At 49.3% G+C, this 16,836-nt stretch overlaps 1 protein-coding gene across 1 annotated transcript in view; it reads right to left on the reverse strand.

Annotated features, from left to right (window-relative positions):
• Nucleotides 1-913: 913 nt before the first annotated feature.
• Ece1 (endothelin converting enzyme 1) overlaps nt 914-16,836 on the reverse strand; it is a 61,443-nt gene continuing 45,520 nt past the window's right edge. The window contains exons 13-17 of the mRNA XM_045149127.1: nt 9,293-9,403; nt 8,616-8,683; nt 7,715-7,905; nt 3,847-3,942; nt 914-3,074 (exon numbers count right to left, since the gene is read on the reverse strand). Of these exons, the coding sequence (XP_045005062.1) occupies nt 2,898-3,074; nt 3,847-3,942; nt 7,715-7,905; nt 8,616-8,683; nt 9,293-9,403 (643 nt within the window). The 3' untranslated portion in view covers nt 914-2,897. The remainder of the gene's footprint in view (nt 3,075-3,846; nt 3,943-7,714; nt 7,906-8,615; nt 8,684-9,292; nt 9,404-16,836) is intronic.

Raw genomic sequence — 16,836 nt, forward strand, 5'->3', positions numbered from 1 at the left:
GAGAATGGATGAGCCAGGCCCCTTACTGTGGTAAACACACTTCAGATTCATGTAGCATTTTGTGCATCTGGCTTTATGTGGGTACTGGGGAATCGAGTCTGGGTTGGCAGGCTTTATAAGCAAGCGCCTTTAACTATTATATCATCTCTCCAGCCCAGGCTCATGTTTTTTGAATACTTGGTCTCTAGCTGGTGGAGAATTGGGGCAGTTGTGGAGCTTTTGGGAGGTGGGGCCTTGCTGGAGGAGGAGTGTCACCAGAGGCAGCCCTTAAGGATTATTAGTCCAGCTCAGTGAGAACGCAGTTAGCTCACTCTTGCTGCTGCTTCTCTGCCACTGCGACAAGATGTGACTCCCTGGCTGACTGCTCTGCCATGATGCAAGTTCCCCTTATAACTGTAAGCCAGAAGAAACCCTTTCCTCCCTTAAGCTGCTTCTGGCCAGATGTTTTGTCCCCAAAGCAAGAAGGTAACAGCTGCAGAGAGCATATAGGCAGAGATGGGAATGTTTCTTCTTTAAGTCAAGCAGCACCAAGGACGGTAGCAGAATACCCGAATCCAGGAGGGAGGCCTGAAGCAGACTCCCCCATACCATCCTCGGGAAGAGCCAACATCTTGATCTTGGACTTTTTAGTCCTGGGATCTAAGAACTAGTTTTACCATGAGAGAAAAGATGTGTATAAATTCTCACCAGCAGGGGGCGCTCACACTAGCACCTCCAAGAAGGAATGGCCAGGTGGGCACAGCTAGCTGCATCAACATTCTGGTATTTGTCAAGGCCCAGGGACTTCTGCTCTGGAGAGAGGTGCAGCCGCTGGTAAGGCAAGGGTGGGTAGCTCTGAGCTGGCCAGGGGCCCTTCCACGGCCTCACAGATCATACATCCCCCCAGGACAGACACACACTCAGACACATGGTGCTTGGTACAAGTTCTTTAATTACAATAGTGCCACGCCAAAACTACAGTAGCACAAAACATAATACAAAAAATAGATTCCCAGCTCCAAACCTCATGTCCTTGTACCCACAGGGAAGCTCCCAGGCTTGTGGGGTGGGGGGCTGTCTTTGTACCCATGCCAGGCCTGGGCCCTCTTCTCCCCATGCCCCTGTCCACCCCCACACCCTGAGCACTGAGTGCAGTCTAGCTTCCTCAGGCCGGATCATGGCCTAGGACCTCTGCATCTGGCTGGTGGTACTGACCCTTTGCAGGACTGCCCCTCCATGGGGAGGCAAGACGGTAGGGGAAAGGGGGCAAAGATGACCAGGACAGGAAAGGCCCATCTCCGTGTGTGACAGGGCCCAGCCCCAGAAATTTTCCTATCTCCTGTCTTAACTTTCTCTTGAAGAGCTACCAGGTCTTCAACTTGCTTGAAGGGACCAGGGACCTCTTCCAAAGTATTGCTGGGCTGTCCAGTCTTGTCACAAGGGCTTGCCTCCCCGCAGGGACCACGGTGATCTCTACCTGGGGGGGCCCATGTATCCATCTGCTGTTGGACGATGCTGTGCCCTCAGGAAAGGGATGGAATTCCCGAGGCCCAGACCTGGATGGGGAACCTTTTGCTCTCAGCCACCTTGGGGGAGGAGTTTGTACAGCCGTAAGTACTGGCTTGATTCAAATCAAGTGACATCATCAGGAGCAGCTGCCCTGTAGGCCAGAGCTGCTGGGGTCTGGGAAGGGTAGACCTGGGGGCCCTGGCAGTAGGGCTATGGCCTTGGCTTCTAGTCAAAGATGCTTGAGGGTTCTGCTGAGGAGGCCAAGGCCCTTGGGCAGGGGCTGCTCCGCAGTGGAGCTCTGGGCTGCAGCCTCAGGTAAGGCACTAGAGAACTGATCCTGGGAGCCAGGCCAGGCCAGCAGCAGCTACAAGGCTCAGAGGGAGGATTTGGGCTGTTCTTTCTTTTCTGTCTTTCCCTTGGTGAACAGGATCAGTGAAGCAAGCCACCCTGGATGGGGCAATTGCTACAGACAGGAAACAGGTCCCTACAACAGACATGGAGTGGCCAGAGGAGGAGGGATTGAAAGAGGACATCTTTGGACTGCAATGCGTATCTGATGGGGGGCAGGGAGAGAGGGTTGTCTCAGCCTCACAGGGTCCCTGTAGTTTAGTCTAGGGTCCTTGGGTGCCCCAGACTGTGCAGCCTCATGCTGCCACAATCATCGAGTCCCCCGAGACAACTTCAGGGATAAGCCCTTCCTTGTTGGGGTTCCCATGGATGGTCCAGAGATGGGACAGACAAGCTGACAGGGGCCGTTGCCCGCGAGCTGGACCCCTAAGCTGTATCCTCCCTCTGCTCAGCCCCCACGTGCCCTGTCTACACAAACAATTGCACATCCTAAGGACTGAGGCAAATTGAGACTCAATTTAGGGGACTTGCTTAATGGTCTAGGGTCCCCTTGGTAAATCAATGGGGTTTCCTTTGTCCACAGGTTATTTAGAAAAACAGAACATAATAAATATACCAATCTTTCCTTTAAAAAGAAGTGTTTTAAATGCATTTTTTCCCTGAAGATTTCCAGTGTTTCCACAATGTTTAAAAAAGAGTTTCCCCAAAAATATATCTTTAAAACATTTGACACAGTGGTATTGTGGTGTATCTGGCATTGGATGTGGGCGAAGGGCTGCATCCCACTGCCCTTGTCAGTGTGAGGCCCAGGCCTGGTAAGCCACCAGCCTGACACCCACTAGCATGGATAGAGGGGTATCTGGAATGCCAGGGCTTCACAGGGTATCAAATTGTGGCCCAGGGTTGGGGCCAGCTGGCTGTAAATCCTCCAGTGTGGGGAAGAGGCCATGGGTGGCCAAGGGGCTTGGGCAGTACCCTGTAAGGAGGGGCGACTCCACAGCCCCGTGGGGACTGGTTCTCAGCTTCTTCCCCAACTCCGTATCGGCTGTGTGCTTCGCTCCTTACCAAACCTCACATTTGTGATGAGGGTTCATGGGGGAGCCAGGCGGACAGTGAAAGTGTTCTGAGAACTCTTTGGAGTTGGAGAGAGAGCCGATGACCCGGAAGCGGGAAGGGCTGTGGGGGTCCGTGATGAGACCTTCGTGGGAGCTCTCAGGTGTGCGGACTGAGCACCAGACCTTTGAAGGAGCAACGGGGAGAGGCTGGGGTCACTGAGAGGCCCTGAGGCCACCAGACTGAACCAAACAGGACATTAGCAGAATGAGTCCCCCCTCCCCCCGGTGGTCCTGAGATCTCAGGGAGTAAGCAGGCCCTGTCTGTGAGGGAATTAGATGGAGTAGATGTGTGGGTCCCCATTCCTGTACCCTCTGGGGGCAGGTCCCTCCATGATGTGCCCTCCCAGCGTGAGCAGTTTCTGATGGGTCCACAATGGGCTTTGTCTGAATAAGAGCTCTGCCTGAATCCCACTCCAACGACATGGATTTAGTCTAGACCTTGTGTTTCCTGGGCAGGACACTCTGCCTAACTGCCTAGTAACTCTAACCTCAACAGAAGGTTATCACCTAGACACCAACTTGAGGGACCACCTGATATAGTTTAAGAAACTTCTAAGCCAGGTGTGGTGGTGCACACCTTTAATCTCAGTACTTGGGAGACAGAGGTAGGAGGACCATCGTGAGTTCAAGGCCACCTTGAGACTACATAGTGAATTCCAGGTCAGCCTGGGCTAGAGGGAGGCCCTTACTGCAAAAAAATAAAAATAAAAACTTTTAGATCCCTAAAACTAGCATGGGCCTTGATTTACCCAGAGTATCTTTTTCTCTGCTCTACAGGCTACCAGATCCTTGAATCTCCTTATAAAGAAATGGCCATGGCCTTGGGAGGGTAACCACCCGAGAGGAACTTACCCGTGGCTCCAAAATTCTCACCACATCCCCTTAATGAGCTCACCTGTGCAAATCCCAGGAAGAAGAGCTGGTCGTTAGTGAGGCCCAGCGTGGGCAACGTCTGCTCAGCCCCATTCTTCTTCACCCAGTTCTGGTAAGCCTGGGAGGAGAGAAGAGCTGTGCTTAGGAGCTGCACAGTGTAAGTGGGGATGGGGGGCTGGAGAGGTGGCTCAGTGGTTAAGACGCTTCTTACGTGCAAAGCCTAACAACCCAGGTTCAATTCTCCAGTGCCCATGTAAAGCCAGATGCACAAACTTGTGCATGCAGCTGGAGTTCATTTATAGTGGCTACAGGCTCTGGCATATCCATTTTTTCCTCTCTCTCTCTTCTTGCAAACAAATAAATAGATAAAAATAAGTGGGGATAGCGTGGAGGCTTTCAAGAATCTATACCTACTCGGGAAGGGGTGGGTGTCTGGACCTCAGCTTCCTTCTCGGTTCCCATGAGAAAGGGAAAGTATGAGCCAGATGTAGTGGTTCACACCTATGATCCAGCACTCAGGAAGCTGAGGTAGGAGGATAAGAATGGGTTTGAGGCCAGCCTGGGCCACAGAGTGAGTTCCACGTTAGCCTGGGCTAGAGTGCGACCCTGCCTCAAAACAAAGCAAAACAGCTCGGTGTGGTGACGCACACCTTTAATCCCAGCACTTGGGAGGCAGAGGTAGGAGGTGAGTTTGAGGCCACCCTGAGACTACATAGTGAATACCAGGTCAGCCTGGGCGAGAGCGAGACCTTACCTAGAAAACACCACCTCCCCACCCTGTGCAAAAAAAGAAAAAGAGCCAAATGTAGTAGCAAATGCCTTTAATGCCAGCACTTGGGAGGCAGAGGTAGGAGGATCACTGTGCATTCAAGGCCAGCCTGAAGCTACATACTGGGTTTCCAGGTCAGCCTGGGCTAGAGTGAGACCCTACCTACCTGGATAAAATAAACAGACAAAAAAAGGGGGATGGGTGGGAGAAAAAGAAAGGGTGAATGTTAAACTCTATGGCTAAAAAACACTTCACTGCTTCCAACTCCCACAAGTGCACTTTCCATTCCCGCCTCAACCTTAGCACAGCACGAAAGGACAGCAGATCACGTGCAAGTGCACGCCCGCCCGCTAAGCTTTCCCAGCGCGGCCCACAGACTCCTAGCCCTGGTCATGCAGGCCCAAAGACCAGGACCTTTCCTTCCTTCCTTCCTTCCCTCCCTCCCTCCCTCCCTCCCTCCCTTCCTTTCTTTCTTTTTAATATTTTCATTTATTTGAGGGCTGGAGAGATGACTTAAGCAGTTAAGACTCTTGCCTTCAAAGCTAAAAGACCAAGGTTCCATTCCCCAGGATCCACAGGAACCAGAAGCACAAAGTAGCACATGAACTTGGAGTTCACTTGTAGCAGATGGAGGTCCTAGCAAGCCCATTCTATCTGCCTGCCTCTCTCTCTCCCAGATAAATAAAAATAACAGGAAATATTTTAAAGTATTTTATTTTATTTGAAAGAGAGGGGGGAGGGAGGGAGAAATATGTGCACACCGGGGCCTCTTGCAGCTGCAAATGAACTCTAGATGTGCAGAGTGGTGCAGTACATGGGTACTGGGGATGTGGACCCTGACCAGCAGGATTTGAAAACAAGGGCCTTTGACTGCTGGGCAGGAGAGTCAAGTTCTCAGCTCTGTGGGCCAAGAGCCCCTGGGCTAAGCATTCAGCTGCTCTTAGAGGTGAAAAGGAGCTATAGGCAACAAGTGACAGGCATGGCTCTTTCCTAAAACTACTTAGATAGACGAGGCTTACTGACCTCTTTGAGAGGGTAAGTTAGGCCATAACATCCCCCTAAGAATCCTGCAGCGCCTCTCCACTGTCACCAGCTTAGAACCCAAGCTCCTTTCTCACCCTGGTGGGGGGGAGGGGGGAGCTTGCCCTGCTCTGAAACCGGTGGCTTCTCTGCTCCCTTCTTCCTGTCCCTGAATGTGCCAGGTTGGTGTTCATTTCATGGCCTCTGCACTCGCTTTTCCTCCTGAGAAGACTACGTATGTCCTAGCTTTCCCCCTGCTTCTTTTATCATTGAAGCCAACATTGAGAGCCGGAGCAGGGATTAGCGGCACACGCCTTTAATCCCAGCACTTGGGAGGCAGATATAACATAGCGAATTCCAGGTCAGCTTGGGCTAGAGCGAAACTCTACCTTGAAAAACAAAACAAAGCAAAACAAAATTAAAGTTCAGGGCTGGAGAGATGGCTCATGGTTAAAGTAGTCCTTTCTTGCAAAGCTGAACAACCGTGGTTCAATTCCCCCATATCCACGTAAAGCCAGATGCACAAAGCGGTACATGTGCCTGGAGTTGATTAACAGTGGTGGGAGGCCCTGGCATGCTCATTCTCTTTCTCTATTGCTCTCTCTTAAATAAATTATTATTATTTTTAATTCAGGGCTGAAGAGATGGAGCAGCATTTAAGGCACTTGCTTGCAAAGCCTGACAGTCTGGATTCAATTCCCCAGTGCCCATATAAAGCCAGGCGCACAAAGTGGTGCATGTAACTGGAGCTGGAGCAGTGGCTAGAGGCCCTGATATGCCCATTCCCTCTTTTCTTTCTCTTTCTTTCAAAAAATAATTCAATAAGTAATAAATGAGTAAATTTAAGTGTTATTCCCTTCAGAAGGTCAGCCCTGACTTCCTCTACAATCTACTCATCACCTGGCCTTATTTAATACTCTTCCTCACATCAGTACCAGACCCACCCTTCCTTCTGTATTTAGATAGTTTTTGCTGTCCCCTGCCTCCACTCATGTCACAGCTACACAGGAGCAGGGCCTACCACTCCAATGCCTAAGTCACAGCACAGATGGGTAGAAGGTTCTCAATACAAGTCCACTGACTGACGGACATCAGGCACGTTCTGCAATACTTTTTTTTTTTTTTTTTTTTTTTGGTTTTTCGAGGTAGGGTCTCACTCTAGCCCAGGATGACCTGGAATTCACTATGGAGTCTTGGGGTGGCCTTGAATTCACAGCAATCCTCCTACCTCTGCCTCCCGAGTGCTGGGATTAAAGGCGTGCGCCACCACGCCGGGCTTAGGTTCTGTAATATTCTGAGTTGAGTTCTTCCTCTGTAAAACAGGGATGCTAATACCCAGCTGGGCAATGGCTAGGGACTCGAGGTCTGCTGCTCTTACTGTCATCACTAGGAGGAGGAACCTGCCCTCTGCCAGACACCCCACTTCTCTTGTCCTGTTCTCTTCCACCTAGCTCAATGACCTCTTTTTCTTTCTTTTATTTTTTACTTTTGATTTTTTTTTTTTTTATTTTTCAAGGGTAGGGTTTCACTCTGGCCCAGCTGACCTGGAATTAACTATGAAGTCTCTGGGTGGCCTGGAACTCACAGTGATCCTCCTACCTCTGCCTCCCAAGTGCTGGGATTAAAGGCGTGCACCACCATGCCCAGCCTCAGTGACATCTCTTGAGTACCCCTCTGGGCCAGACGTTGCTCCAAGTCACCAGGTTTCACCTTCCCAACAGTGCAGTGGTACAGGTGCTAAGGATTTCCAGCCATTCAAACTGAGGCTCAGGGTCATTGACTTACTCCAGAGCCAGGGCTTGAACTCAGAACTGACTTCCTGTCCACTGTGGCCCTCTCTCCCAGGTTCCTGCTGCCTGAGGTGGTGGTAGCTTCCCCAGTTCAGGAAAGGATGGGAGGCTCTACAGGCTGACCGAGCCCAGGCCTCTTCCTGTGTCTCAGGTAGGTAGACTCTGGGCAGGAAGTCTTCTATGGGCTGAGCTTCAGGCTGGCTGCTTTTCCAGCCAGCTCTCAGGCAGGACTCAAACCCATTTCTCAAACAAGCAAAACAGTGGCACAGCGCTGCTACAGCTGACCCAAGGCCTGCAGGGAGCTGACATACCCGGTAGGCTGCCTTGAGGCCTCCGTTGTCAGCAATATTCTCCCCAAGGGTGTGGCGGCCATTCACTGGCTCCCCGTTGACGCTGTAGTTGCCATACTGCTGCACCATACATTCCGTCTGCTGCTTGAAGGCCTCCACGGACGAGTTCTTCCACCAGGGCCGGAGGTTGCCGTCCTTGTCATACTCTCGTCCTGCAGCGGGAAGAGAGTGGTGACCCGGTGGGACCTGCTGCTCCTTATTGCTCATCCCACTGCCTCACCCTATAGGCAACATGGGGAGAGGCTTGTCCTCACAGTGGAAAACTGGGCCAGTTACAGGAGATGACGCAGGAAAGCGCTCCCGGCCATCAATGAGTTCAAGAGCGCAGAGGGCCAGGGCTGGTTTTCAACATTGGCAAAGGGTTGCTGAACCCAAGGAACAGGTATCTGCCCAAGCCAAAGAAAATACAGCCAGCAACCCTGGATCATACGCAGTCCAGGCCTTTCCTTATTAGCTGCGGAATCCCCAACACAGGAGACAATGAGAAGTCTAGACAGTAGCTGACAAGGACGGCCTGAACTGCACTCCTCTGGCTAGAGTCAGATCAGAGAAGTTCCTGGAATGGTGGACAAGTGCATACACCCTGCTGATGACTAACACCCCCTCCAAAATAGGAGTACCTGCCCTGAGCAGGGGCTTTACAGTAATCTTCCCAGCCCACCCAACACCACCTGCCATCCTCACACCCATTTTACAGACAGAGCAACAGAGGTTCTGAAGCTCAACAAGCAGGTGATACCAGCAGGATTTGAACCTTGATCCTTCTGTCTCCAATACTATAACCCTTAGGAGTGAAGGAACTAGGAAGCAGAGACGAAGTGGTTAGAAAGCTACTTAACAGAGGACCCCAAGCAACCCGTACCTTGATCATCAAAAGCATGAGTCAGCTCGTGGCCCACGACGACACCAATACCACCAAAGTTTAAGGCACTGGATGGGGTGGGGGAAGAATGGGACAGAAAGGTAAGAGTGAAGCCCAATTATGTGACCCTGCTTCCCAGGCCGGAGACACAGCAGAGTCAAGCAGGGCTTTGTGGGGACATGGCTCTGGAGATAGGAGGCGTGGCAGAGTCTTCCAGTGCCAGCTGTGGCCACTGGGCACCACTCATAGCTCCTGTTCAGTCACCCCAGCAGAGTAGGGGCTCATATGGAAGAGCAGACTGAGGCTGGGGGCCCCACGTCACCCTTTTTGCCCAGGGATCTGTCATGGGTTTCATTACTGGAATGGTGCTCCCAACCCCAGATCTGACTGTTTTAAATGTTGTCTGGAACAGTCTAGAGAACAGCGTTTCCCCCAAACAGGGCTCTCAGCTCTTTGCCATGCACCTCTCATCCCCACTGTGCGGGGGTTTCCAGGCCAAGAGGCACCTGGAGGGAAGGGCAGGGCATGTGGAGAGTTCTTTGCTTGGCACCAAATCCCAGGCCATCTGGACTCTTGGGCACCAATGGTTCAGAAAGACTGAGCTATGGGCACAGGGCTGGACTGAACTGGGGAGAGGAGGAGGAGGAGTTGAGGTGACAGTAATGGAGGCAGCCTACTTGGGTGATGAGCGGGTATAGAATGGCGCCTGCAGGATCCCAGCCGGAAACACAATCTCATTCTTGGTGGGCGAATAGTAAGCGTTCACCATGGGCGGGGTCATGCTCCACCTGCAAGCCAGAAGCACGCGTGAGATCTCAGGCATAGCTGGTAGGTCGGGTAGAGACGGCCCAGGGGCCAATGTCGTAAGCCTTGAAAACAGGGGTTACCTATTCCTTGACCCCAGGAGCAAGGGCATACAAGGAACACAAGGACCTGTAGAGCAGCCAGTTTGAGGGGGAAACTGAAACAATACTCTGTGAGTAAAGGGCCCCTGAACAGTGATGTCATATCACGGGGGCAAAACAGCAAGGCTCTAACGAAGAGCAGGATGAACCATCCCATACTGAAAGTCACGCTCAAGGCTGATGTGCCTAGCAGCAGTTCTGGAAGTGTGCCCTGTGGACAGGGGACAGCAGGTCTCCAAGAGTCTTCCAAAGAGTCTATAACCTCAAAGCTAAGTTAGGGCTGGAGAAGACGGCTCAGGAGGTAAGAGCATGTCCCACGGAAGCATGAGAGCTGGATGAGGGGTGGGGGCTGAGACTGCTTGGGTTTAATTCCCTAGCTCCCACATAAACAACTGGGTGTGGCCATGCATGTCTGTAACCCCAATCCTGTCCGGAGTAAAGTCCAAAGGCTCACTGAGGCTAAGCTAAATGGCAAACTCCAGGATCAGTGAGAGAGCCTGTCTCAAGGAAATGTGCAGATGAGCAATGGAGGGTGTGCGCATGCACGGAGGCACATGTTTGTATACACACATATGCATACATCACACATACATCACACCATACACACTACATGCATGCAAAACTTTTTTTAATTTATTTGAGAGTACAGACAGAGAAAAGGGGGGGAGAGAGAGAGAGAGAGAGAGAGAGAGAGAAAGGGCGCGCCAGAGCTACCAGCCACTGCAAGTGAACTCCAGACGCGTGTGCCCCTTTGTGTATCTGGCTAATGTGGGTCCTGGGGAATCGAGCCTCGAACCCGGGTTCTTAGGCTTCACAGGCAAGTGCTTAACCACTAAGCCATCTCTCCAGCCCGCTGCAAAACTTTTTTGTTTTGTTTTATTTTCTATTTTTTTCAAGGTGGGGCCTCACTCTAGCCCAGGCTGACCTGGAATTCACCATGTAGTCTCAGGGTGGCCTTGAACTCACAGAGATCCTCCTACCTCTGCTTTCCACGTGCTGGGATTAAAGGTGTATGCCACCACACTTGGCTGCAAAACTGTTTTTTTTTTTTTTTTTAATATTTTATTTTGGGCTGAAGAGATGGCTTAGTGGTTATGGTGTTTGTCTACAAAGCCAAAGGATCCCGGTTCAATTCTCCAGGACCCACGTAAGCCAAATGCACAAGGGGGTGCATGCATCTGGAGTGTTTGCAATGGCTAGAGGCCCAGGTGCACCCACTCTCTCTCAAAGTTGAGGCTAGCTTATGCTACATGAGACTCTGTCTCAAACAAATTAAAACAAAACAAAACAAAACAAAAAACCTGCTGGGCATAGTGGTACATGCCTTTGATCCCAGCACTAAGGAGGTAGAGACACAGGAGGATCAGAAGTTCAAGGTCATTTTGGCTACATGGTGAGTTAAAAGGCCATCTTAAGCTACATGAGACCCTGTATCAAAAAAACAAGGGTTGGGGCTGGAGAGATGGCTTAGCAGTTAAGCGCTTGCCTGTGAAGCCTAAGGACCCCGGTTCGAGGCTCGGTTCCCCAGGTCCCACGTTAGCCAGATGCACAAGGGGGCGCACGCGTCTGGAGTTCGTTTGCAGAGGCTGGAAGCCCTGGCGCGCCCATTCTCTCTCTCTCCCTCTATCTGTCTTTCTCTCTGTGTCTGTCGCTCTCAAATAAATAAATAAAAAGTTAAAAAATAAATTAAAAAAGAAACAAGGGTTGGCTGGGCGTGGTGCCACATGCCTTTAACCCCAGCACTCAGGCGGCAGAGGTGTAGGATGACCATGAGTTTCAGGCTACCCTGAATTTACTACATAGTGAATTATAGGCAGGCCTGGGCTAGAGTAAGACCCTATCTCAAAAAAAAGAAAAAGGCCAAGCATGGTGGTGCACGCCTTTAATCCCAGCACTCAGGAGGCAGAGGTAGGAGGATCATTGTGAGTTTGAGGCCACCCTGAGACTACACAGTGAATTTCAGGTCAGCCTGGACTACAGTGAAACCCTACCTCCAAAAACCAGAAGAAAAAGCTGGGCAGTAGTGGTTCATTCCTTTAATCCCAGAATTTGGGAGGCAGAGGTAGGAGGATCACTGTGAGTTTGAGGCCGCCCTGAGACTACATAGTGAATTCCAGGTCAGCCTGGGCTACAGTGAAACCCTACCTCCAAAAACCAGAAGAAAAAGCTGGGCAGTAGTGGTTCATGCCTTTAATCCCAGAATTTGGGAGGAAGAGGTAGGAGGATTGCTGAGAGTTCAAGGCCACCCTGAGACTACACAGTGAATTCCAGGTCAGCCTGGGCTAGAGTGAGACCCTACCTCGGGGAAAAAAAAAAAAAAAAAAGCTGGGCATGATGACATATACTTTTTAATCCCAGCACTCAAAAATCTGGGGTAAGGCTAGAGAGATGGCTTAATGGTTACGGTACTTGCCTTCAAACCAAAGGACACAGGTTCAATTCCCCAAGATCTACATAAGCCAGATGTACAAAGTGATGCATGTGTCTGGAGTTCATTTGCAGTGGCTGAAGGTCCTAGTTCATCCATTCTCTCTCTCTCTCTCCCAAAGAAATATATATATGTTTTAAAATCTTAAAAAAAAAAAAACCTGAGGTAGGAGGATACCATGATCCCCCCCTCCCAGGTTAATTTATTTATTAGGGATGGGTGGGGGAAGAGGGAGAGAACGGGCACACCAGGGCCTCTAGCCACTGAAACAAACTCCAGATGCATGTGCTACCATGTGCATCTGGCTTACATTGGACCTGGAGAATTGAACCTGGGTAAAGACCCAGGCTTTGCAGGCATGTGCCTTAACCGCTAAGCCATCTCTCCAGCCTGATACCATGATTTTTGAGGTCAGTCTGGGCTAGAGGGAGACACTGCTTCAAAAGAAACTAACAGCAATAATAACAAAAACAGGGGATAAGGACATGGCTTAGTGCTTGCTTGCTATGTAAGCATTTGGACCTGAGTTTGATCCCCGGCACCCATGTGCAAAGCTGAGTGTGGGTGTGCACTCCTGTAACCTCGGCTACCTCAGAGTGACACAGACAGGAGGACTGCTGGTCAACCAGTCTAACAGAAACAAAAATGAAGAGAGAGGGGGGGGGGAGAGAGAGGGAGAGGGAGAGAGAGAAAAAAAAAACAAAGAGCTCCAGGTTCAATTAAAGATCCTTTCTCAAGGAAATAAGAGTGACAGAGGTCATCAGTCGTCCTCTTCTGGCCTCTGCACACATGTGCACAGGGAAAGTGCATCTGCACACATCACACACACCCACACCCACACACAGCCAGGCCAAAAAGTCATCTTCACTCTTAGAACATCCTTAAAGAAGTTAACCATCAGCCCATTAAATCCAGATAGTGCAAGCCATTTTAGTACTGAGTGGCCCAGTGGGAGATACCCACATGCCTGTCATTAAGAAATTATCACTTGCCCTTTCAGGATGAATGGAAAACCATGGAATTTCAGACTTGAACACTAGAAATATTCTTGAAAATGAGTAACGTGAGCTCATCACCTCAGGAAAATAACTGACATTACCTGTTACCAGTGAAAACTGAGGATTCTTAACAGGGAAGAGCTTTTAAAAAATAATTTAGTTGGGCTGGAGAGATGGCTTAGCCGTTAAGTGCTTGCCTGTGAAGCCTAAGGACCCCGGTTCAAGGCTCGGTTCCCCAGGACCCACGTTAGCCAGATGCACAAGGGAGCATGCGTGTCTGGAATTCATTTGCAGTGGCTAGAAGCCCCCCCCCCCCCGTCACTCTCAAATAAATAAATAAAAATGAACAAATTTTTTTTTTTTATTTAGTTAAACTAGTGTGGTGGTGCACACTTTAATCCCAGCACTCGGAAGGCAGAGGTAGGCCAACTGTCATGAGTTCAAGGCAACATAGTAAATTCCAGGTCAGCCTGAGCTACAGCAAGACTCTACCTCGAAAAACATAACAATGAATTTTTCTTCCTTATTTTCAGGTGCGGTCTCACTCTAGCCCAGAATGACTTGGAACTCACTCTGTAGCTCAGGCTACAGAACTCATGGCGATTCTTCCATCTCAGCCTCTGGAGTGCTGGGATCATAGATGTAAGCCTTCATATTTGGCTTCAACAATTTTTGGAAATTTCAAACAAAACTCGAAATGTCTGAGAAACTCCTATTGGCCAAATGTGACACTAACAAATGAGGACTGATTATATATATATATAGAGAGAGGGGGGGGGCAGAAATAGAGAGAGGAGAGGAAGGGGGCAGGGAGGAGAGAGAGGCACACTGTAGGTGTGCCAGGGCCTCTTGCTACTGCAAACAAACTTCAGACACCTGCACCACTTTGTGCATCTGCCTTTATGTGGATACTAGGAATTAAACCTGAACCAACAGGTATTGCAGCAAGCAAGAGCCTTTCACTGCTGAGCCATCTCCCCAGCATGAGGATAGTTTGTTGGCTTTGGTTGTTACTATCTCTATCTTGAAAAATCTGTAAACTCAGAAGCTCTGCACCACTGACTTCCAAACGGTTAATCCATGGTAATGAAAGCCAGGCCTGGGTAAGAGACCTATCTGCTCACAGTGCTGCAAGATGAGCTGGTGGATGTCGCTGTGACCGAGGGTGAAAACGTCGTGCACTCCAATTGCACGTGCATCTGAGGACCTGCCGGGGCTGGGGCTCGTGGTAAAGTGCCTGCCTCGCAGGACGGAAGCCCTGGATTTGCTCTCTATCACCATAAAAAAAAAAAAAAAAGACTACTTGATGAATTTAGGCGTAATATCAAAATAATGTGTTCAAATAGTAGGAAGACTACCTGAAGGTCTTAACCTAGCACTTGGGAGGAGGGAGGCAAGAGGATCAAGAGTTTAAGGTTATCCTCAACTACACAACGAATTTGAGGCTAGCCTGGGCTTACATGCGATCTTGTTTCAAAAACAAACAACAACAAAGAAAGCAAAGACAAGACTATTAAAGTATTCCCCCTGCTCTAACCGTATGTCTGTGTGAGGCTAGATTTTCCTATAAATACTTCAAAACAACATGTTACAACAGACTGTGGAAGCAGATAGGAGAATCTAGCTGCCTTCTGTCAAGCCAGACACTGAAGAACTTGAAGAGGCTGAGATACAGCTCAGTGGCAGAGAGGCCTGCGCTCTATCCCTAGCATATCCCCCGCCAAGGAAGTTCATGGCTATCACCTCCACACTGCATTTGAAAAACTGCTTGGGTTGGGACTGTAGCAAAGAAAAACAATACCTTTCTTCTCTGAAAATTTTTATTTTTATTATTTTTTATTTATTATTTTGGTTTTTTAAAGTAGGGTCTCACTTCTGGCCCAGGCTGACATGGAATTCACTATGGAGTCTCAGGGTGGCCTCAAACTCACAGCAATCCTCCTACCTCTGCCTCCTGAGTGCTGGGATTAAAGGTGTGCGCCACCACGCCCGGCTTGTTTTTTGTTTTGTTTTTTTTTTTCTTTTTGAAGTAGGGTCTCATTGTAGCCCAGGCTGACATGACATTGTCTGTAGTCCCAGGCTGGCCTCCAACTTACAGTGATCCTCCTTCCTCTGCCTCCAAGTACTGGGAATAAAGGTGTGCACCACCATGGCTAGCTTAAAAAATCCTTCTGGAGGTCAGTAATTGTTTCAGAGTGTAGAAGGATCTTGAGATCAAAAAGTTTGAGACTAACTGAATAACGTGAACAAAGTATCTGAAATTTGAGTGGTTTTCCTAGTAATGCAGAGGAAAGGCCAGTGAGGTATGGAGAAAGAAGAAATGACATTTCTCCAAAAGCCCCGCCATGAAGCCTGATTGAAGAGAAATTTGGAAAAGATGGTTGAACATGTTGTCCACCAGAGGGCGTGCGAGGCAAAGAGAAGTTCCTATTATCTACTGGTAAGATTTATTCTGCAGAAAGGAATGGTATTGGGCTGACCATATCTGACATTTTTGAAACTTTTTTTTTTTTTGAGGCCTAGGCTAGCCTCATACTCCATATGAGCTGAGGATGATTTTGAACTTCTAAACTTCCTGCCTTCACCTCCAAAATGCTGGGATTCCGGGTGTGCAGCACCTTGCCTGGCTTTTATGTAGTACTGAGGACCAAACCTATTGCTGTGTGTGTACAGGGCAGGCAAGAACTCTACCCACTGAGCTACAACCTCAGCTTCAGACTGTTATTTCTCAAAGCAAGACCTCACTCTAGCCCAGAATGACCTAGAACTCATTCTGTAGTCCAGGCTGGCCTCCAATTTTCAACAATGCTCCCATGTCACTCTCCAGAGTACAGGCAGTAAAAGCATGCACCACCATGTCAAATAAGTAAATAAATAAATACAAATATTAAAAAACAAAAAGAAACAAAATGGGAAGCTGGGCATGGTGGTACATGCCTTTAATCCCAGCACTTGGGAGGCAGGGTAGAAGGGTCATCATGAATTTAAGGTCATCCTGAGACTACATAGTGAATTCCAGATTAGCCTGGGCTAGAGTGAAACATTGAAAAACCAAAATAAATACTAAAAAATATTAAAAAAAAATTTTCTAGACAATGTCTCATTCTAGCCCAGGCTGACCTGGAATTCACTATGTAGTCTCAGGCTGGCCTTAAACTCTCAGCGATCTTCCTACCTCTGCCTCCTCAGTGCTGGGATTAAATGCGTACACCACCATGCTCAGCTTATTTATTTGAGACAGGGAAAGAGAAAGAATAGGCACTATGGGGCTGGAGAGATGGCTTAGCAGTTAAGCACTTGCCTGTGAAGCCTAAGGACCCCAGTTCGAGGCTCGGTTCCCCAGGTCCCACGTTAGCCAGATGCACAAGGGGGCGCACGCGTCTGGAGTTCGTTTGCAGAGGCTGGAAGCCCTGGCGCGCCCATTCTCTCTCTCTTCCTCTATCTGTCTTTCTCTCTATGTCTGTCGCTCTCAAATAAATAAATAAAAAATTAAAAAAAAAAAAAAGAATAGGCACTCCAGGGCCTCTAGCTACCATACATGAACTCCAGATGCGTGCACCATAAGGTGCATCTGGCTTACATAGGGCCTGGAGAATCGAACCTGGGTCCTTAGGCTTTGCAGGCAAGTACCTTAACTGCTAAGCCATCTCTGAAGTCTGAGTTTAGTTTTTTAAATTTTATTTTTAATTTTATTCATTTACAAGCAGAGAGAGAGAGAGAGAGACAGAAGATGTGTGCACCAGGGCCTCCAGCTGCTGCAGACAATTCCAGATGCATGTGCCACTTTATGCATCTGGCTTTATGTAGGTATTGGGGAACTGAACTCAGGCCATTAGCCTTTGCAGGCAAGGGTAGGGTCTCGTTCAGGTGGTCTCAAACTCATGGCGATC

This window comes from Jaculus jaculus, chromosome 5, assembly GCF_020740685.1.
Source record: "Jaculus jaculus isolate mJacJac1 chromosome 5, mJacJac1.mat.Y.cur, whole genome shotgun sequence".
NCBI lineage: Eukaryota > Metazoa > Chordata > Mammalia > Rodentia > Dipodidae > Jaculus > Jaculus jaculus.